The sequence below is a fragment of the Hemicordylus capensis genome, chromosome 4, assembly GCF_027244095.1.
Source record: "Hemicordylus capensis ecotype Gifberg chromosome 4, rHemCap1.1.pri, whole genome shotgun sequence".
Classification (NCBI taxonomy): Eukaryota; Metazoa; Chordata; class Lepidosauria; order Squamata; family Cordylidae; genus Hemicordylus; species Hemicordylus capensis.
Genome location: NC_069660.1, coordinates 69,785,656 through 69,809,306, shown reverse-complemented (window position 1 = coordinate 69,809,306; position 23,651 = coordinate 69,785,656). Strand labels below are relative to the sequence as shown.

At 44.2% G+C, this 23,651-nt stretch overlaps 1 protein-coding gene across 2 annotated transcripts in view; it reads right to left on the bottom strand.

Annotated features, from left to right (window-relative positions):
• Positions 1-702: 702 nt before the first annotated feature.
• The window catches only part of ETNK2 (ethanolamine kinase 2), a 28,323-nt gene continuing 5,374 nt past the window's right edge, over positions 703-23,651 (bottom strand). The window contains exons 2-8 of one of the 2 annotated variants that reach the window (XM_053245370.1): positions 13,324-13,583; positions 7,329-7,466; positions 6,580-6,728; positions 6,320-6,403; positions 4,846-5,039; positions 3,547-3,620; positions 703-2,586 (exon numbers count right to left, since the gene is read on the bottom strand). In XM_053245370.1, coding sequence (XP_053101345.1) covers positions 2,514-2,586; positions 3,547-3,620; positions 4,846-5,039; positions 6,320-6,403; positions 6,580-6,728; positions 7,329-7,466; positions 13,324-13,583 — 972 coding nt within the window. In that variant the 3' untranslated portion in view covers positions 703-2,513. The remainder of the gene's footprint in view (positions 2,587-3,546; positions 3,621-4,845; positions 5,040-6,319; positions 6,404-6,579; positions 6,729-7,328; positions 7,467-13,323; positions 13,584-23,651) is intronic. The other variant, XM_053245371.1, reaches the window with a different exon arrangement.

The window sequence follows — 23,651 nt, the reverse complement described above, 5'->3', positions numbered from 1 at the left end:
ATTTATTTGTATATAAAAACTGCTTTAAGAACTTTTGTTGAAAAGCGGTATATAAACATCCATCATTTGTATTGCCTGAGCTCATGCAGGCCTCAGAGACAGATTCTTGGAATTAAGAACTCCTTCTGGAAGGACAGAGCAGCAGATACCACACCTTCTCTGCTCTGTGTCCATTGGGGTTGTGGGGAAAGACTATAGTGCAGTCAAGCTCAAGTCTCTGTGTGTCTCCTCAGGCCTAGTTCTGTTTTTGTAGCCCTGCAGATAAAGTCAGTCAATTACGTTTTTCTTTGCACTAAGAACAGACTTTAAAATCCCTGTATGGATTGGAGCACATCTGTTCACATCACCTATGGACAGTGCTAGAACACGAACACCTAGACCTCAAGTCACTGCCCTGTTTCCCATCTTTCTGCTTTTGCGACTAATGGATGCTGCACCCTACCTGGGCGAAGCAATGCCTAGGAGGGATTTAATGGCCTCTCTCGACAGCTGCTCGACACCAGTTATACCCAGTGCTGAGAAGCCACAGGGAATCAGATCCTGAGAGCTGTAGCCTGTAGGTAAGGAAATTAATTATAGCACCACAGTAATTAGAAGACTGCAGGAGGCTTACTGTTGCTATCCTTGCTCCAAAATACATATTCAGTGAACATCTTATCATTTCGTATATTAAAATCCCTAACAAAGCAGTACGAGACAGCATGGGGGTGCAAGGGATCGTGTGCTCTTCAGTCTATTCATAAGCAAAATAAAAGCTCATGGGGGAAAAATATATATACACAGGTAGTAAAATGGTATTTAGTAAATTCTTGCTGCATGATCTCAGCCATATATGGACTCAAAGGCTGGGCACTCCAGTTCCCTCTCCCATCCCATTTTCCTCCATCTGTAAGGAAAGTAAGAGCTGAAGGCTGGCTCAGATTTGTGAGAAGTCAAGTGCTTTCCTTATTCTGACTAAGGAACCTGTAGGTAGTATGCATAGGCTGGTCCTCTTTCCAGAGAAACCCAATGGTCTCCTTATGAGGCAAAGCACTGCACGAGCTGTTCATGGTTCCTAAGGAATGATTCAAGTTGGTTCCAGCTTTTTCATAGTCTAAGGACAGAAAGGTACATGTGCGTACAAGGTAAGGGTAGATGCTGAGGGGTTTAGAGGAGGGACAGGAGAAGGGTGTGCGTGTGTGTGTGTGTGGTTCTCTCTGAACATGTCTACGCTGCCGTTTACCGCTCTGCTGGGCTTGCTCTGCCATTGTGGCCATCTCCCCTTCTAGTCACTGCTAGATGTGAAATGTTGATTGGCCCCTAAGCTTTACTGGCTATCCTTATAAATTGCCTTTTCGAAATGTGCTCTAGTTTCAGGGACGAATGTATTATTTTTCATGCTCAAAATACTGAAGCAGCACAAGAGCACAGACTTGTGCAGCAGATTTGGGGCAATCTGAGCAATTGTACTTCAGGAAAATATAGGCTAACTGGTAATATAACCCAGCGGTGTGCCAAGTGAAACAGGCACCTGCACAAGGCAAGGGACATGTGAACTTGTCCCACAAGTGGTAACCAGTACTGGGTAAACGTGAAACACCCATTTTGCTAATGAACACCTCTCTTTGTATGGGTTTATTCCCTCATTAGGCTTTGGCCAGCAACACCTGCTCTTCTCAAAATGATGCAGCTTGAACTGTATGCACACATATGGTCCCTGCATGGATTCTCAGGCATTTACTGTATACATGCGGAAGTACCACTACGCTATAGTAAATATGCAGTACAGACAACCCTTCACCATTTAATGGGGCAGGAAACTGTTTCAGTGGTTCGCAACTTGACCAAATTCCAAATATCTCTTTAAGATTTGGGGCTTTCCTGCTGCCTATCTCTCTGCACCTTTAAAAGAACCATTGATGGGCCTTGCAGGATTTGTTCCAAAATCTCTTGTCTGGCTATATCATAAGAAAGAAGAAAAATCCTTCGTGTGTGTGTGTGGGCAATGGAGTAAGTCAGAAAGGGATGCAAGGTTCCTATCAGTTCTGTTTAGCCCAGGTCCAAAAGAGCAGAATGCTATGGCTACTAAAACCTATATTGATCCATTTTCCCCACAACCAGGGAACAGAGAAGATTCCATTCAGCTCGACCCTTAAGGCCACACAAAACTTTAAGCCAGCCTCCCCTTGTCACCCACCCTTTAAGCCTACAAGCACTTGAAGCATTCCTTAATACCCCACAGTCTGTGAATGAAATCTCTGGGCAGCAGCCGTGTCCTAACATCACCTTCTGAAAGCAACAACATTTGGCAGGTAATCCATGGGTGGCATAGCCAGGTTCCAGGGACTCGGTTTAATTTTTGGCTTCATAGAAGGTATGCTTTCCTTTTCCATTCTTGTTTCACGGTGTCTGACCTCTCACCTTTCAAGCAACTGCAAGAGAGATTGATCTCAGAGGTCAGGGAAGCAGGTGCTTTAGACCAGAGAAAATAAGTATGGAATATTGTGAACCAGAAGACTCTTTGGACTTGAACTTCACTTTGACGTTTTGAGGGCTGTCACCACAGGTTTTGCTTTAAAGTACTGTTTAAATCTTATGTCTGCGTACCTGCAGAGAAACAGAAAGAAAGAGAGGAAGGGAGATAGACCTCCGTTATATCTAGTTACACTGAACATCTCCACATTTGTAGTTTTGTGTCTTCTGATCATTAGTGTACACAACTGGGGACCTGCAAAAATTCACAGGCATTTTTTATTTGCAGTATCTTTCTTATAGACTCTGCCGCCCCCGCCCCCCCCCCCCCGTTCTCATGTGCAGCCTAACCCAGGCTAGGGAACTGCTGGGATCCATGTGGATCCTATTCCTGACAGCATCAAAGAAGCCCACCGATCAGCTGAGGTTAAGGGTGTGCTTGTGCCCTTAATTGCATCTAACTGGCTCTGAGAAGTGTGGAGCTCCTGGCCAGTGCTGGAGAGATCCCCACAATGCACCATGCACTCGTGTGGTGAATTGTGGGATTTCTGGGGGATGGGACAATGCATCCTTACCCCCACACTGCCAGAGGCAGCAGCAGAACATCTGGGCATGCGATTCGTGTGCCCAGAGGCAGCAGCAGGATCATCTGTGGGGAAGGTAAGCTCCTGAAGCCTTCCCCGTTGCTCACCCTCAAGCCCTATTATGGGATTGTCAGAAAGGGCTCAATATCAGATTCCCATCCACACACACTTCACATCCACCATTCACACACTCATACATTAATCATTCACAGCACAATGGCCAACATAGGAAGCTGCCTTATACTGAGTCAGATCGATTGGTCTCTCTAGCTCAGTATTGTCTGCACAGACTGGCAGCGGCTTCTCCAAGGTCACAGGCTGGAGTCTCTCAGCCCTATCTGGAGATGCCAGGGCGGGAACTTGGAACCATCTGCATGCAAGCAAGCAGATGCTCTTCCCACATTCTCACTACGTGTGTGAGACACTAGGCAAAGCACCTTTGCTGCGTTTAGTAATTGAAAGTTCCACTGCATGAATGAGAGGGCAATTTTTGCAACACAGACAGACTCACCTGGCAAAATTAAAGTCTATCGTAGAGAACTGGGCTTGGATCAGGCCCCAGCAAGCCCACAGGAAATGGGAGGCCTGGAATAGAAGATAAATATCAAGGACATACATTTGGGAAGTGTGAGAGTGAAAAAATTAGTTAACACTGACACAACATTTTAAAAGCAGGGTTAACACAATCTTCTGGCTCTTGATACAAACATGCTTTTTTTTTGTCCTGGGCCAAGTCTGAGAAACCACTTCTGCACATAGTTCATAGTGAACCAGGAAATTGATGTTTCTTTGTTTTTATAAAGTTTTTCATTGTGTCTGAAAAATTTAAAAATTGTAAGAAAAATACTTTTCAGTGGTTAACACATGTTCAGTGAACATAAAATCTGAGTAGTGTATGCACATACGGACATTATGTCCTCTCTCTCTCTCTCTCTCTCTCTCTCTAGATATGTGTGTATAGATAGATAGATAGATAGATAGATAGATAGATAGATAGATAGTACACTTTCTATCTGTACCTTGCATTTGAGGGAGTCTGTACCCAGGTTCATTTTTAAAATGAACAGCCATTCACACAAAACATGTACATGTGTACAGACATCAGCATGCATGTACAACATAATATCTGAATAGGTATACAGTGATAAGCACTTAAATAGGCCCCCCACAGGGATGCAAGTGGTGCACCCTTCTATGATCTACAGTGACCTGGTTCACATCATCATCAAAATTTGCATGATCGTGAGAACTCTAAAAAATCCTCCAGCCTAGCTCGCTCAAAGAAGGGTAACCTTGCTTTCCAACCCTGCTCTTAACCAAGGGAGGAGAGAGTTTTCCTATCTTGATTCTCTGGTTGTGTGAACCCACTCGCCTCTTCTATCTAGCCACCAGGACCCAGCAGGCATGGAAACACAGAACTGTGGCACATCTATGGATGCACCACTCTGCAAAGCACACTCTATGATCATGTAGCTGGAGTAGCTTCAGCAGGGCTGGGTCTACCTCCTGCTCCTTTGTGGCTAGAAAGCAGCTGTTGACATAATAAAACTTTCTAGTCTGCTGGCAGCACAAAGTATGCTAGGAAGGCTTTGTGAAAGTTCAGAGGACTTTCAGCTCCCAGTTTCAACAATGGACACTGTGCCTGGCTTAATCATGTGTTTCCTGGGTTTGCTGACCCAAACAGAGGTTCTGGTAGTGTTCTGCTAATGCGGTAGAAGCTCTCCAACCAACCCCCAGATGGTCATGGGGCCTGTGTTCAAATGACCATTCTTTTCCTTTACACCTGCCCTTTAAGGATGTACACACTCACTAAAGCAAACTGGTTCACTTGCACATAGAGGGTCTCCAGTTCTTCTTCAGAGACATGTCCACTTTCTCCTCTGCTTTTGCTTCCACCACACTGGTCCTGCTGACTTAGTTTCTTGTAGGCCTGCAGGTAGTAACTCAGCCACTGCAACTGGGTCTCTCTGCAGGGATACAGGTTGTAATCCACCTCATTCAGTCCTAGGACCAGAAACAGGTAATTGATAGAGCATGAGATGAGATAGGCAATGAGGACAGCTGGTGGCTACAGTGTTACTCCCGTGAACTGGGCAAAGAGGCACCTTTTAAGGTGGCAGCTCTCATATTTAGCAGTGGTCACCAGAGCAAATGTCTCTATTAGCTCCAGCATAGCATCTCTCCAGTGGCTGTTGCTGATGTCTCCCTTTTTAGACTGGGAGGCCCTCCGGAACAGGCAAATATCTTCTCCTTCCTTTTGCTATGTAAACTGCTTTGTGAATGTTTTGTTGTTGAAAGTGGTATAGAAAATTCCCTAGCATAACAATGTTTGGGGGAAGGAATTCCACATATCTAGCCATTATGGCTGTTGTGCATTAATCCCTTTTTCATGTCTGCTTGACACAAACAGGTGTCAAAAATAAGCTAGTTTTCCACCTGACACACTGCTTTAGTTTTGGAGAAAGACCACAGACTGAACCCTCTGCATCCATTCTTGCAGATCCCTTCTGAAAGCCTTCCAATTTGACCCTGCTTGGCTTTTTTATGATACAAATGGAACAGAGCACAAGCTAGAATGATAGCAGGGATAATTAGTCATACAATGATTTCCTGTATTATAAAAGCTCTGTTAGTAGAGACTTAATATAGAGATCTAGGTAATTACAAGCAGGCCCTTTCTAAAGGAGCTTGCATCTGGTCTGACCTTTGAGCCAGAAATAGAGAGAGGGGAAGGAAATAAATAATCTTGCAACAACCGAAAATTACTGCTTGCTCTAAAAGGACCCACTTGGCTGTATAGTAGTATGAATATTTTTGTTTCAGAGATTTGTGATTTTAAAAACAATTATATGTCCAGATTATGTGAGAGCTCTATTTAGGATCTACCTTCTATTTTCCCCAGAACGTGTTGTCAAGAAAGAAAACAGCAGTGGGTTCAGTGAGGTGGAGTGGTGGGTTGTAAACAGCCACTGAAGAGCGACCATAGGAGAGGGGGTCTCTATGCAGCCATCATATGGCAGAATGGGAGCAAGGGGTCAGCAAAGTCCATGCTGGGCAGGTTCATGGCTACTGACTGGCCAACAGTGTCCTATGTGGGCATGGGCCAACAAATCATAATTTTATCTGGGATCAAAATAAGATCATAGGAACCTGTAAGTTTGCCTGAATGATACATCTACTTTGGGAACATTGGGGACCTAAGTTGATGTCTCTTCAGACAGATTAGAAGGGTTTGGAGGGGTATTTCCTGCTTCCAGTGAGAAAAGGGGGGGAGTTTAACTCACCTGCAAATTCATTAAAATGATTCCCAATGTCAAACGCTTGATAGTTGTAACCAGTGTATTCATAATCTATGAACCGGACATGACCTAAGGAAAAGCAAATGTGGAAATAGTTGGAGTGGATTCTTGGATGGAGTGGTGGCTTCTTAAAAAGGGGACAAGAGGGTTCCTCATGTGTATTTTGAATGCTCTTATCAGGATACAAATCCATACATTTTGGAAAACTCCATGTATTTTAGAAAGCTCTGTATAAAGTAACAAACCTTCTGCCTCATTGTAGATGATGTTCTTGCTCAAAAGGTCATTGTGGCAGAAGACTGTTGGAGATCCAAGATGGGAGAGGTGTTCCTTCATCCAGCAAATCTCTTCTTCTAGTACCTCTAGGCTGGGAATGTGCACTTCGGGACAGAGGCTTGGAAAGAAACAGGAAGTGATGTCATTTCCACTTGCTGACAGTAAACCTTTTTATTTTTTGAAACTGGTAAGATTTCTAAAACAGGGACCACTTATTCTGGAGAAAGACTGTTCATCCCAATTATCAAATGAGACTAATACTTCACCCAGTTTCAGTGAAGCAGTTCCATAAAAATACATGGCTGGGAGATCTGCTTGGAGTCATAATTCTGTATCTAGCCCATGCTCACTAGCAGTAAACATTAACCCACCCATCTGACCACAAACGGAAGCCACATAAGAGAGTGATCCAGTGGGTCTCATCCTCATGTAGATGGTCAGAATTGAAAGATTAAGAAGTACATCCCTTAATTTCTAAGCTGACTTCACTAGCACACCAAGATCCATCTTAAGGATAAGACCATGTCCTAAAGAATGCTTTAATGCCTCAACAGCCTTTGCATGAAACCTAAAGGCTCAATATACAAGTGGTCAGGGGGCCATACTTTGGGTCCTGCACCCAAAGTATGGCCCCCTGACCACTATGCATAAGATTTCTACACCATACTCAACCAAGCTGCTGAGTGCCATCACTGAGATTAGCCTTTGCTTTCTTTACCTGGACTGTGATGCCTTTCTGACAAACTCCGTTTTCACAACGTTAAAGTACTTGCGCAGTCTATGCCACAGGCACGGCTTAGGAAGACTCCCATTGGTGTGAATTATGTGCATTTTTGCCATTTCCTGGGCTACTAACCTAAAATCAATCACAAAGATACAGTTGTTCAGTGGCCCCATTTAAACAAAATCCTCTGCTCCCAACAGGAGCCACAACAGCCTCTAGAAAACAGCAAATACTGGTTCAAAGATTATAGTCAGATACCCACTCCAAAACTCCAGCCTGATAGGAGAGAATTCAATCCCACATATTTAGGTGACTTTAAAGTGCTACGTGGTTTTACTATTTTTTAAAAATCTAAATGTCAGTTATTTTCTCTGTATGAAGGAGCAGCTTCAGAGATTTCAGTGATGCTAGCTTTACTCCCTCTATCCTTCCCCCATACATTTCACAGAAAACACCATGTTACACTGCCATCCTAAGCATATCTACTCAGAGAGAAGTTGCACTATTTAATGGGAATTACTTCCAGGTAAGTATTATAGGTCTGAAGCCACAGTGATTATTTTGGAAAGCAGAACACCATACAGAGGGCTGGACAATAGAAATAGGGAGTTCACATTTTCCAAAAGAAAACCCTGCTAACTGGGCAAAGAGGCACCTTTTACTGTGGTGATTCTCTTTATTTAGCAGGGGGAGAGTAACTGGCCTTATCCACCTCCAGCACAGTACCTCCAGTGACTGTTGCTGGTGTCTATCGTGTTTTTGTTTGTTTGTTTGTTTTTTAGAATGTGAGCCCTTTGGGGACAGGGAGCCATCTTATTTATTTATTACCTCTCTGTTTAAACCACCCTGATTCATTTTTGGAAGGGCGGTATAGAAATCGAATTAACAATAACAATAATAAATAAATAAATAAATAAATAAATAAATAAAAGCAGCTCCTAAGTTTAGCATGAGTGATTGAACTATACATTCTTGATGATCTGTAGTTCCATTCTGAAAGGACAAGTAAATGAAAGTTGCCTTTCAAATATAACAATCCTGCTTTGGTCAAGGTTATCACAGAAATTCCACTGACTACTTATGCTTTATATAAAGGATGCTGCCACTTCTGGGCTTGGACTGTAGTCTACCAAGGCACTTGGATATTGGTTCATTAGCAACCTAGAGGAGAAATCATTATAGAGTGAATTGCTAAACCAGTAACTCTTTCACTTGCCTACCTATAAGCAATATGTACAGCAAAACTCAAGAGTCACACCAATTGTGGTGTGGTTTCTCCTGTAAATAATGCAGAATTGCCGTTAACATTGCCCAGATCCTTCACTCTTTTTTTCCTGATTCTGGAATTGTATTTCATATTGAATGGGAGGTGAGGTGAGAGAATCATCACTGCCCCCCAAAGTCTATTTCTATCCATTCTAAATCTAAAGAATTTTGATTATCTGCTAAATACAAGTCTGTGGACTATGAAGAGTGGTGAAAGTTCAGTGCTCTACTGGCTCTGGTTTTTTTATCACTACAATATGTCAGCTCAGCAGAATATGAAAGTTCTCTGTTGCTACATGATGTTGAGAATCCACACTGTATCTGCTAAGTGAAATCAATCAGAATGCTTGTACAGCCAAGGGTTAAGTTTTCTCTTTCCTCTTTCATTGAGGTCAGTCACAGAGCCATTGATTCCTTTCTGGTCAAGGTCAGTCAGTGCCAGACCGTGTGTTGACCAACAAGAGCACTGTTGATCAGAGATAGACAGGTCAGTGTCCCTAAAATGCCCATTGGAGAGTTCATTTAGAAGAATACAAGCATGTCTTGAACATTGATCAGGCAGAAGGAAGTGATGCTATTCTCTCTGAAGCAGTAATTTCCTGTCACCTGATTTCCTTCCACCTATTCTGATGATAACTCTTTGCTGTACAAGACATGCAGGAAGAACCAAGAAGCTCAGTGCTTAGGACCACAGTCTCCAAAATGCTCAGCTTCCATTTAAACCAACCCTCCTCAAGGCCAGGGCTGACATGAGAAGTTGAAATTTGAGTAATCATGAACTAGGTTACAATACAAGTAAAGAGGACACCACCCCCCCCCCGCTGCCAAAGCATCATTCATTGGCCTAAAAAGTGTCTTAAATACAAAATTAATCTGAAACAGAGATATACAAAAGCATGCATAGATTCAAACACTATTTGTGGTCAAGTATTTATGAGCAAAGAACAGAAGCAAACAACACATGTCTGACATACACACTGAATGGTATCAACATCTACAGGGCCCTTAGTGTATTACTCGGAAGCTTGTCTGTTCAAAAATAAGAGGTCAGACACCCTTGAGAATCTGATTCTTAGAATTCAGGAAGCAGAGGTTTAATCCTCACCGGCTGATATGATGTGCAATGTTACAGCTTTGGAAAGCTGAGCCCCAGGGCTGCTGCAGCCCCCTAAGGCACCCCCAACGCTGTCAAGAACAGGCGGCAACACAAGCAGCGCTTCCACAGTTTCCCCCATTCACAACAGGGAGACTGAAAAAGCACTGCTTGTGCTACTGCCCATTCTTGACAGTGTTGGGGCTGACTTAGGGGTCTGCAGCAGCCCAGGGGTGCAGCATTACAGAGGCACAAGGCTATGCATGTCAGCCATGGTGCATAACATTACTCTAGGTCAGGGTTTCTTAACCTTGGGCCCCCAGATGTTGTTGGACTACAACTCCCAGAATCCCCAGCCACAAAGCCCATGTCTGGGGATTCTGGGAGTTGTAGTCCAACAACATCTGGGGGCCCAATGTTAAGAAACCCTGCTCTAGGTTATTCATTTAAGGGTAGTCCTTAATTCATTTAAGGGTATTATGGAATGCTGATTTGGGTGAAAACATTCAATTTTCAATTCAAAAAGGTATTTATTATTTTATTTATATACCACCTGACTCCAAAGGCCCTAGGCAGTTCACAAACAAAAAACCCAACACAAGACAAACTGTTAAAACAGTTTAACACAATTTAAAAACATTCAAAGATTACTAAAGACCTGGCTAAAAAAAGAAAAAAAAAAGAGGTCTTAAGATCTCTTTTAAAGGCTGGTAAAGATGTGAAATCATTTGGAAACAAGATGGATTTATATTTTAAAAGGCAGTGTCCCAAGCTGTGTGTCACTGGCTGATATTCTGATGACGGCAGCATGGGCGCTCCTAACATCAGTGTTGGGACTGCATTAGCCCCCGCACTTCCAAAGCATGTGTGCCCTTGTCCAAGAGTGCAAATATTGTATTTTCTCAAATATAACCCATGAGTTATACCTTTTCTTCTTCTTCTTTTTGCATCCTGCAAGGTGGGGTGGAGGGAACTAAATGGGTGTGGGGTATCTAAAATTTATTCTTCCAGTGCTACTCCCGGCCTTGCCATTCCCTGCTGCCATTCCCCAGCTAGCTTGCACAGCGCAAGCTGGCTGGCTGGCTTCTTTCCTCTCTCGGAGTGAACAAGCATGGGAAGAGCCTATCCAGCTGCTAAGCCCCATAAGAGTTGGTTGGGAAATGGCAATAGGTGGTGGCAAGGCCACTAGCCAACTGAGATCTGGCTGGGGCAACAGGGAGCACTGAGCAGCAAGGTAGAGCAGACTGGTCTCGAATGGTGAGTGGCCAGTGCGGGAAATGCAGGGCAATTAAAAAAAACACCACCACAGTAGGGTCAGTCTTCTATGGATGTGCTTGAATCGATTCACATTTGAATCAAATCTGAATTGATTCGATTTGGAACTATTGAACAGAGTGAAGATTCATTTCAATCAATTTGAATTTGCTCGAATTGGAATAAAAATCCAGCGAATTCACCCAAATTTGATTCAAATTCAGGCAAATTCAAACCAATCTACACTGTTCAATGGTTCCAAATCAATTCGAATTCAAATCAATTCGTGCAAATTTCATGCACATCCCTACAATCTTCCACAGGATATACTCAGGTGCAGATTATGCTTGTTTGCAGGATATATCTGCAAAAAGACAACACATAGTTTTGGAGTTTACCTACACTTGGGAATCACTCTGTTAGAACAGAAACACATCATTGACCTTGGGCAAGCTTCAAATTTATTTTTGCTCTTGTAGAAGGACACTCGCACTTCGGAAGCATGGAGACTAACACGGGGCCTAGCACAGCATTGATGCTACTGTTAGGAGCGCCAATACTGCATTAATCAGAATGTCAGTCAATGGTACTCAATTCTTGGAAGGTTTTTTATTTATTTATTTTAAGTATTTTTAAATCAGAAGAGGGCCTACTTTTAAGAAGGACCTAAAACATACCTGTTTAGTCAGGCTTTTATTTTATAGTTTTAAAGCTTTGGTCTTAGGGTTTTTATTGTATTTTAAATTATTTTAATTGGTTTTATATAGTGAACCGCCCAGGGACTTTTTTGTATATAAATGTACTAAATAAATAAATACTTGGAAGAGGTATGGCCAAAAAGGGACTTATTCACAAGTCTGGTGGAGCTACCCAAACTTTTAAACCTTTTGAAAGAGTGTATGTGACATCTTTGAACACAGACCAAATTAGTCAGGTCTCCAACAGTCCAACATTCTTACTGATAAAATTTATCTTTGACCATACTATATTCTCAAAGATAGAAGGATTTATCATTATTCCTTCTAATGGCAGCAGAAACTGAGAAAGAAACCTAATGAAATTCCATCAGTGAACCAATGGTGTTGCAAAGTGTGGGAGACCCTTCTTATGGAGAAGCTCTCACATAAGATCAAAGGAGTCTTGTTAATGTGGAAGCATTTCCTTCCAAGGGGGCAGCATTTTCCAGCTTTCAGAGAAGGCACTTGGTATTATGCCTCAAAATTTTATTCCTATTTACTTATTGGGCTTTTATTTATAATCTCATGTAAAGACATTTCATGGTTTATCCTAAATTAGCTGCCTAGTGATAATCGTGCAGGAAGAATTAGGATTAAGAATGTTATTTATCTATCATATTTATTCACCATCTGATGTGTGTATCTCTAGGGTACCCACACAATTTAAAACAAATATAAAACAGAATAAAAACAATTTCACAGAATAAAAAAGTTAATTTCATAGGATAAAAATAATTAAACAGTTTAAAATCATTTTCACTTAAAAGCCTGAGAGAACAGATGTGTCTTGAGGGTCTTGCTAAAAGCAAACAGAGATAGAGATGCTCATATTTTGACAGGGAACATATTCCAAAATCCCAGGGCAGCCATGGAGAAGGCCTGGTCCCGATTCTCCTAACAAGCTGGTGGCAACCATAACCAGACCTCTCCAGATGATCTCAACAGGTGACAAAACTGATGACAAAGAAGGCTCTCTTAAGTACCCTGGACCCAAGCTGTTAAGGGCTTTATAGGTAATAACTAGAATGTTATTACCTATACATTAAGTTACACATTAAATTGATGTTTCAGATCAATTTAAAATATCACTTTAATTTTTGTTCCGTTACGTTTCATTATTAATTTAAATAACCCTAAAATAGTTTTAAAGCAGAAACTAATAGTTCTAAAATAGTTTTAAAGCAGATACAGTTATATTTATAAAAGGTCTGTTTATAAGATTGAAGATTTCTGATTTATCTTAACATACCTCATCCTCTAGTCTACTATGCTGTCTGCATCTTAGTATTACAGTATAAACATGGTGATTAGCTGCTTTGCTGGGCAGGTAGGATATAACTACTTTAGCTGAATAAATCCTGCTATTCCTACACCCTTTTTGCTAGAACTGGAATTAGTTCCCACAAGGATACATCTCTGTGGGGATAAATATCTAAGACTGGATGCACTCACAAAAAGCATCCAGGTGCTTGCAATATATGGACGCAATATATGCCTTGAACTCATGCCACAGAGCCAGAGAAGGATAGACACAAACTTGAGAGAGGGGAAAATTGTACACAGATCGATCTTAACCAAATACATTTTCACAATCTGATTGAGGGAGAAAATACACAAGCCCCTCCCATTGCACACACACCTGAATATCTGTGGCTGTCGCACATGTTCTGGTCCCAGAGCCTTCCCCTGCATGAACTCATAGCAATAGCCATTCTCGAAGGTAAAGTAGAGATTAGGGGCACAACCGTGGTCTTGGAGCACTTGGAAATTCCTCAGCTCATTTGCTCGGTCCACAATCAGTTCCGTTTTCCTGCCATAGACCCGCACCAGGACTGCATCCCTCATGTTCTCATCCGTGAAGCAAGCCATGAGTTTGTTGGTGATGCCATCAGTGAAGAGCTTAGGGAGGAATGAAGACACTCTTAGTCTTAGGTGCTGATTCAATCATGGTTGCAATAATTGAAAAATGTATTGCCAGGGACTAGATGTGTATGCTGCTTTTCTAAGTACTGAGGGAGAGGGTGGGCGAAGAAGCAATTATGTATTTTCATCTCTGAAAATAAGAGCCTCTTCCTCCTAGGTCCAACTTGGCTGCTTGCGTGAGAAGTACTATATTCTCATTCACTTTTGGCTCTTTTTACCATTCACTTTTGTGTCCAAAGTCTGGGGGGTGGGGCAACACAAGCTCTCAGTCTGCAAGGCCCAACTAGGGAGGTGCATGAAATGGATTTTATGTTTTGTTTTGAGCTTGAAACAAAACGTGGACAGCTGAAACATTTCGGCGAAACAGTGGTTGACCCGATCCTTTCAACGAAACAGACCTCGAAACATTTCAAGAGTTTCAGTCATAGGGAACAATGGGGAAACTTGGAACACTCAATTGTTCCCCATGGGTTGCTCCAAGGGACACCAAAGTGGGTTGGGGTAGGGCATGATGGGTGCTACCTGCCACCCAATGCACAAAAGAAATGGGCAAACAGGAGATTTTGAACAGGTTTTTAACCTTTTCCCCAAACCCCCATAGGAGCCTACATTTTTAACAGCCTATCATAGGATAGGATCCCTACATTTTGAAACTCCCTCCTTTCAGCTCCCCCCTCCCCCCAGCCAATGAGAGCACAGTTGCACATGACAACACTTGATTTGTATGCAGGTGTGGAACCAGACGAACGGTGGCTTGTGTCTGGCCCCGCCTGGCAGGCCCTCTAGTGATGTCATGCACATGCGGGCGTGGCTTGGGCTCCAGAGAGCCCGAGCGAGCTTCCCCCCCGCTCCCCCACATCCATTTCAGGCAGCATTTGCTGCCTGACAGCCTTTATTTCCCTTTCTCTCCTTCCAGCAATGGAGGAGCTCTCTGGAGCCTGGGCGTGGGAGAGTTCGCTCTGGGCTCTTCCGGAGCCCGAGCCATGTCCCCCTGTGGGCTTCAGCAGCCTTTTTCATTGGTGGCCCAGGTTCTTTGAAACCATTCACACAATGATGGCTCTGCCCCCATTTGTATGATAACAAGCTAACCAAGAAGCATGGAGATTGCAAGCCAGTCAGAAGTCAGTGCCAGAAAACCAATTAGTAAGGAAAAACAGGCCTCCAAAATGGTGCCCAAAACATTTTGAATCAAAACCGGGTTGTTCCGAGCTTGAAACAGGCCCTTTATTTAAAGGGCTTTTTGTTTCAAGTTTGAGACACTCAAAATGACCTGTTTTGAGTCGAAACGTTTCGATGTCAAAACATTTTGCACACCCCTAGGAAGAACACACTAAGCTCAGAATCTTCTGTGGCTCTGACGGGAGAATGAAACTGTATTCCAAGGAACCAAGCTGTGTCTACAAGAGAGCGGGGCTTCTCTGGCTTCTTGCTGGCCGAACCTGCCTGCATGTAAGTCACAATGCATGTGTGCTATTGTGACCTGCACCTTTAACACTAGGGCCACTGCTAGAGCCTTAAGAAACCAAAGTAAACCCCATGGGCACCAGACCAAGAGGATATGCTTTGGATGTTGAATCAACAATGGAAGTGCTGCCTCTCAGGACTGTTTCAAGCAAAATGCTTTTGCTCCACAGATAATCTGTTCTCCCCAGTTCATGGATACTACTACCATACAGGGTTGTTGTGATTACAGAGAAAATGGCTGACATCCTGGCTAACAAACCATGAGTGCTATGCGAGAAGCACCGCTGCTGCCGCCAAGGTTGACTAATAGCAGCACTGGTCGGCGGGCAGGCACTGTTGCAGAATTATGTTTCTTTGGAAGCATCAAAAGCCATGTGAATCAACCTTGGAGGATCTCTTGAAAGCAATACATACACCTTCCCTAATTCAGAGAAGCATCACCCCAGCTTGCTGGACAAGACACACCTTTCTAAAGGGGTGGCTAAAGCCAGGAAAGAGCAACTTTCCCTATCCAATGTCAGCATCAAGTCTCTCTGTGTTGACATTGTGCCTACACCGCTCATTTACTCAGTTAAGTAAATGTCATCTTAAGTGTCATCTTCCTACTACAGACCCACACCAGCAGGGATGTAGCTATAATTGAGCGGATGGGTTCAAAGAATCCAGGCCCCCAGCTCCTGAGGGACCTCCACCCCTCCCCATTTTCTTCATTATCTCCCTCATCCCAAGGGGCCGCCGGGAGAGGGGTGAACATGGGGCCCCTCTCCCCTAGCTATGCCCCTGCACACCAGGACTGCTTCTTTTTACACTGCAAGTCCTTTCTGGACAGGGAACCATTTTCTCATACCTTTTGCTAAGCAAACCACTTCAGGAACTATTTTTTGTTCTTGTTGTTGAAAAGTGGCATCCAAGTATTTTAAAAATAATTAATCCCTTAATTGGGGGGGGGGGGGAGTTCGGTGTTGAGCAAAAAACAGCCAACTCATCCCAACCTAGGTTCCAGAGACATAAACAAGCAACAGGATGAGCAGCACTGGATGGAGATGTCTCTGCTGAGGACGCCTGTGCTGCTGCTTTGACAGATCTTCACAGAGGGTTTTGTTCTGTCCTCTCCCAAACTTGGCTGGCTGCCTCCACATGTGGAATTCTTCTTTTTCCCCATTCTGGAGAAACAAACTATTGAATGCCATGATCGCTCTCTTTCTCTGTGTGTGTCATGTTCTATTAGATCCTCAGGCACTTTTCTAGGCAGACTGCACTATAAAAAACTGTCCAACTGGCAAGACCTGGAGAAAGGATTTCGCATTGCTAACTCTCAAAGCACATTATAGTAATATTACACCGAAATATCTGTAGGATGAGGAGTGTGGGACAGATAGTACCTTCCTTTGGCACACCTACTTCTGGGCTGAAAATCAGGACCCAACACCACCCAGATACTTTAGGGTTGGGGAAAGTTCATCTGGATGGGGTAATCAAGACTATGGACTCCAAGGGCCCTTACAAAGATATTTTAGACTTTATGGTCTGATCTGCTTTGGCCCCAGTGAAGGCTGCCAAGTTTTGGAAACAACCTGGAAGTAAAAAAGAATTCTCAAATCAGGCTTTAAATCTGAGCAAGGTTGCCAAGGTTTAACCCCTGTCGTGGGGTTAAACCTGCTTGGACTCAGTGCTGAACCCTATGTTACTTTAAAAACATGTGTTAAACAGAGGCTGGTCAGACCCGATGGATCTGGATCAAGGTGTGGAGGAGAGGGACTTCAACCCTAGCCCCAACCGGCGCCAATTAGAGGTCTTTTTCATGGCAAACAACAATCATGGGTGTTGGAGGAAACTGAATCAGGGCTTCAGGAGGGACCAGAGTGGTAGCCCCACCTTAATCCATGGGGAGGGGACAGTCCTGCTGCTTTCCAACACTAAAAAAAAGAGAGCATGCTCTTGCAAAGCACTTGCTTAAAGGAACTGAGGGGTTTAACCCTCAGTCCTGGGACATACAATACATACAAGCATTGTGTGTGTCTTTGCAACATGATAATACAGCAGGAATGTGGCAGTTTAGAGACACATCCTTAGAAGGGACATAGGAGGATGGTGTTTACAGAGGAACCCTGCTGGTTAAGAGGGGGCAGAGCCAGGGAGCAGACAAAAAGGAGCTTCAACAGAAGCTGGGGAATATTGTCTGTCTTTGGCAAAATCATTACTCCTTCTTTGGTGCGATCTTTGTGTGACAGAACCCCTAACACAGGGCTGCTCAACTTCGGCCCTCCTACAGATGATGGCCTACAGATCCCATAATTCCTGGCTATTGGCCACTGTGGCTAGGGATTATGGGAGCTGTAGTTAAAAAACAGTTGGGGGACCTAAGTTGAGCAGACCTGCCCTAACATATCACACCAGCTTTCTCAATTGAGGTTCCCTGTTTGCGGAAAGCTCTCTCCAGAGAGGCTCACTTGGTGCCCATTCCTATGTCTTTTCTGTGCCAAAGACATATTTGCTCAGCTTTTCCAGTATGTTTAACAAGTCCATGGAAGCAAAAGTTCCATTGGCACTGCTGGATGTTTATCCCTCTTATGCCCTGTAACTTCTGTAATACTGTATTTCTATTGCTGTATTGTATGTTGTCATTTTTCAGTTTTGTTAACCACACTGAGTTTTTAGTTTAGTGAAGAGCAGTTTTAAAATTTTTTAATAAATAAGAGATAGACAAGGCCACAGGCAGGACGAAATAAAGAGAATAATGAAGGCCAAGTTGGGAAAAACTCAGCTGTAGAAGCACCTAGGTAATTATTATTATTATTTTTTAACATTTATATCCCCCTCTTCCTCCAAGGAGCCCAGAACGGTGTACTATATACTTGAGTTTCTCTTTCACAACAACCCTGTGAAGTAGGTTAGGCTGAGAGAGAAGTGACTGGCCCAGAGGTACCCAGCCAGTTTCATGGCTGAATGGGGATTTGAACTCGGGTCTTCCCGGTCCTAGTCCAGCACTCTAACCACTACACCACGCTGGCTCTCCTGGACAAAAATTGGAAATTTTGAGCCTGGACCTCAAGGCCTTTTGCCCCCGCTCCCCCTCCTCTGCTGCTACTGCAGGATAAGCTGCAATGCACTAATCTTTGCACCAGAACATGCTCAGGGAAAGCTGGAAACTTTCCCCCCACTAAGAATAAATTCTGAATCAGATACTTCCCACTGACACATTTTGTCACATTATGCATGGACAGTTCTGCTATGCACTACCTTTTCACATCACACTAGGAAAGGTCGAAGCATTTGGGGGGGGGGATATTTTTAGAAGAAAATCTGAATCAGACACTTCCCACTAACCTGAAGATGATTGTGAATGGACAGTCTATTTGCTCTCCCCTCTGTTTGGAGCCCAAAAGGAAGTGGGCCAGTCCTCTTTGCCTAGCCCAAGCCATCTGGCTGCCTCCCCGGAGAGGGTGTTGAGGACAGGGACTAGCTGCTAGCCATGATCTGGGCCTGTCTCATACCCTGCCACCTCCCACCGCAGAGCAGCAACTGTGCTCCTCATGGCTGACCCCCGTGTACGGGCACTGATTCCCCAGCACATGAGCATTCAAAGGTCACTCTCGCGAGAGCTCTTTCTGCCTCCTGGTCCCAGAAGGAATTAAGCTCTAGCATGTGTGACTGGGGCTGGCTGCGTGGCACATGGCTTACCAGCAGCCACCACGCTGGCGCCACTACCGAAAGCCAGGCAGAAGGCCCCGAAGCAGCAGCAGCAGCCCTGGGCTCACACTCTGAGCCTCCTACTCCTCTGCATCCCCAGCAAGTTCCTTCAGTTGCTCTGTCTCTTGGCACAGTCGTGCTTGGCCATCCTGTGCTGTGTGGCCACCCATGACATTTAAGGGAGGATTGGGGGGCCCCAGGAGGTGTGGGGGACCGGACTTCCACCTAGAGGTCCGGTCCAAAGGGTGCCTCTTATTACTCCTAATAAACATATTGGAAAGCAATGCCCATTTAGCCTCAAGAGTGGAGGTGAGGAAAGGAAGCTATTCTTCTGCTACAGAATTGCCTCAGATTGCTCCCTTGGCATGCCTTCCTGCCATGTCCCACTTTGATAACTTGAACTCTGGCTTAGTTTTAAACTCTAGTTTGCAATGAAGCTTACCAAGGGTTTACCCCCACCTTGGTTCTTAATAGGATTATTGACATTTATCCTCCTTGCATTCCATGACATGAATTTAGCAGCTTAGCTATCAATCCTCAGCTGCCCTATGCAAATAGTATTGTCTTTATTGTGTAACTCACACCCTTTCCATCCTGGGGGGGTGGGGGAAGTTCAGGCTCTCAGCAGCTCCCCTGGTGACATCAGTCTTTCAGTTAATATTTCATTTCTACCTCCTGCCCCTTCATGTTGCAATATTCTACCAGCAAACATGCTGCTGCTTATTCAACAACCCTATGGTAGAACAGATCAAAGTAGCTGAATGGCTACCCATTAGGAGTTCAAAACTAGTGATTTCGGTTAGTTAAAATCTCGGTTTGCCATTTAAAAAAACAAAAACATTTGCTTAGCACTTGTGAGTATAGAGAAAGTACATACTTTCTAAAAACATTGCAGAAACTAACAAGGCACTTCGAAATTCCAGGAGTTAAGAGAGTGTACTTCATTATTAACCAATGCCCTTAACCTCAGTCCCTCTCTTGCAGTTTCAATATGCCGATCTTTGCTTGCTGTAACTGTTTACATCTTGCCTGCCCTCTGCCTGGTAGTATCTCCGCAACAGGCTCAAGCCTACTATAGGGACGATATCAGAGCCTTAAAGCCATATCCATACATTATGTTCAATGCAGTACAATCTGTGTACAATGTGTGCCATAGAGTCAATGTTGACTCCTGGCAACCACAGAGCCCTGTGGTTTTCTCTGGTAAAACACAGGAGGGTTTTACCATTGCCATCTCCTGCGCAGTATGAGATGATGCCTTTCAGCATCTTCCTATATTACTGCTGCCCAATATTGGTGTTTCCCGTAGTCTGGGAAACATACCAGAAGGGCTTCGAACCGGCAACTTCTGGCTTGCTAATTAAGCCATTTCCCTGCTGTGCCATTAGGTAGCTCATGTACAATGTACCCACATACAAGTCCATATGCATGTTCAGTCAATTCACACATTATGTTCAACACACGTCCAGCAGTACAACCTGCATTTGAAGAGCCCTGTACCCAGGCTCATTTTTTAAATGAATGAATGTACAGTTATTCATACAACACATGTACAAATACATGTACAACAATGCCTGAACAGGGCTATAGTTATGATGGTATCTGGCAAGTAGGACTGCTAATCCTCAGTGGGATTCTGTTTCTCTAGTACACCCATGGGACTGAAAATCTGGATTCCCAGTCTAATGCTTGTAAATTCAAGTGTCTAATTTTGTCTAATCCCAATGAAGCCCTAACTGCAATTCACCAAGCAAAGTGTGGAAGGCTGAGAACACATTGCTTCCCCACAGTTTCTGGATGGTGGGGGCATCACATCAGAAAAGCATAACTTCCTCCATTCCAAAAGCTAAGTCCCAGGCTGGTAGTGGAGGGTGGGAATTGAAGCAAGCAAGGTGACACATCTTTGGTTTCTTTGACATACTCCAAGACGGACAAAGAGACATCATGCTGGGAACTTTTTACCTGCACAAAATTATGCATGCATACAATATACAGAGGGCCAAACTACATATTATATCAAGCACCATATTAGCCCTTCAATGCTTGCTCCCCCCCCCCCGCTCAATAGCAGCTACAAACAGCATGGAGGGAGTCCATGGATCAAAACTGAGGCAGGGGAGAATAGAGGAGTTGATCCTTGGTACCACCATAATTTTTGCTGTTTTAGAGACCAAGTTGCTGAAGCAAGGTAATCTGCTAACTGAGCAAAGAGACACCTTTTAAAATTGGTGATTCTCTTATTTAGCAGAGGGAGAGAAACTGTCCCTATCCATCCCCAGCACAGCATCCCTCCAGTGGCTGTTCCTGGTGTCTATCCTACATTTCCTTTTTAGATTGTGAGCCATTTGGGGACAGGGAGCCACTTTATTTCGAGGTAAACTGCTTTGGGAACTTTGTGTTGGAAAGGGGTATATAAATATGCGTCGTCGTAATGTGTAGTTTGGCCTAAAATCTCTTCCCCCAAAAGATTACATTAAGTGTTGATTTTAGCATCTTCTTTCCTGGCTCTCTGATGATGACCTTTCCCATTCATTTTCACTTTGCTCTCAGTGTTTAATTATACTTGACAATTTATAAATTTGTAATGATCCTTCTGCCACTGATTCCCCACACTTGCTGGGAATCTGCTTGTTGAGGGCACCCAGCCAAATTGGGCATGCACACAAATTCAACCAAGCCAGCAATCAGCCTTCCAAACCACACTATTTCTGACATGCAGGTTTTGTGGTCCCTCTACGCAGGGGCTGAGGCTTCCATCTCCTTTTTAAAAGGGCAAACATAGGGAAGGAGAGCGTCTCCACAGATGCTTTCCTTACTGGTGGTTAACAGCTGGAACTAGGGTTCAGGTTGCCCCAGTATCACAATGGATTCGTAGCATAACCATGTTTAGTTTGAGCAAGAATGTTCACTCCCTTGGATGTTGCCAGCTTGTAATTACCTGGATCAGAATCAGGGCCAGATTATGACATGCTGAGGCCAGTGGCAGCTGCTGCCATCTAGGACTTGGTGGGGCGGGAGCGCGGGCAAGGATCCTAGTTGGAAAATCCATGCAGTGGGTGTTACACAGGAGTAAGGCCATTATTTCCAATGGACCTACACACAGAGTGATTTGAGCCACTCAAATCTAGCAGTATCCAGCACCCCTTCCACACACACCCACCCAAAGAAAAGAAGACAGCCCATGGCTGGTAAAAGATAACTTTTTAAAAAGAAAAGAGGCAGCCAATCTGTGTGAAGGCAGGGAACTTCCTGCTCCGGCTTCCTCCACACACGTCTCTTTTGCCCTTTTATGTCTGACCTGGGGAGGCAGTGATGCAGGGCACCCAAAGCAACGAGGTGAGGGAACAGCCTTGATTAGCAGGCTATTCCCTCCAGTAGCAGAGCGGGGTGGGGGGAGTTGCTGCAGCTGGAGTTTCCATCCTTTGTTTTGGTGGTGGTCACGGGGCACATACACACACATCCTTAATGACCGGTCATCACAAAATGGGTCAGAAGTTCCACCCCAGTGTGTCACTCACCACCACCTCTTCACCACACTGGTCATTGTTACAGCAACAGGAGAGGAGAGCTGGTGTTTGGTATTTATTTATTTATTATTTATTAATACATTTTTATACCACCCAAGACTTACATCTCTGGGCGGTTTACAACAGAACAAAAACAAAGTAAAACATTCATTAAGACAAAAATTGGGTGGGGGTGAGTGGGGACGGGACACAAACATTACAACAATTTAAAAAGTTTAAAATAATATATATTAAAACAGCATTAAAACCATTAAAACAACATTAATTAAAAACCTGCGTGAAGAAATGTGTTTTAAAAGACTTTTTAAAAGCTGTCAGAGATGGGGAGGCTCTTATTTCACTAGGGAGCGCATTCCAAAGCCTCGGGGCAGCAGCGGAGAAGGCCCGTCCCTGAGTGGCCACCAGACGAGCTGGTGGCAGCTGCAGACGGACCTCTCCAGCAGATCTCAGTGGGCGGTGGGGTTCATGCTGAAGAAGGCGTTCCCTTAAATACTCAGGGCCCAAACTGTTTAGGGCTTTATAGGTTATAATCAGCACCTTGTATTTTGCCTGGAAACATATCGGCAGCCAGTGTAGCTCCTTCAGTGCAGGAGTTACATGGTCTCTCCGAGATGACCCAGAAACCAGCCTGGCTGCCGCATTCTGGACCAGCTGTAGTTTCTGGACTACGTACAAGGGCAGCCCCACATAGAGCGCATTACAATAATCCAGTCTGGAGGTTACCAGCAGATGTACCACTGTTTTGAGGTCCTTCACCTCAAGAAACAGACGCAGCCGAAGCTGATAGAAGGCACTTCTGGCCAGTGCCTCAACCTGGGACACCAGGGAAAGGCTCGAATCCAGAAGCACCCCCAGACTGCATACCTCTTCCTTCTGGGGAAGTGTGACCCCATCCAGAACAGGCAGATCAAAATCATCTCTCAAGTTCCGACCCCGCACAATGAGTACCTCCGTCTTAGCCAGATTCAGTCTCAGTTTGTTATCCCTCATCCAGCCGATCACCGACTCCAGGCAGGCATTTAGGGAGGTTATGCCCTCTCCCGATGATGCTGACATGGAGAAATAGATTTGGGTGTCATCAGCATACTGATAGCACCCTGCACCAACTCTCCTGATGATCTCTCCCAGCGGTTTCATGCAGATATTAAACAACATTGGAGACAATATGGAGCCCTGGGGAACACCATACAAAAGTTCAGATTTTGAAGAACAGCAGTCTCCAAGGGACACCATCTGGAACCTGCCCAAGAGGTAGGAGCGGAACCACTGCAGTGCAGTGCCTGCCACTCCCAACCCCCTCAGACACTCCAGAAGGCTACTATGGTCGATAATATCGAAAGCCGCCGAGAGGTCCAGAAGGACC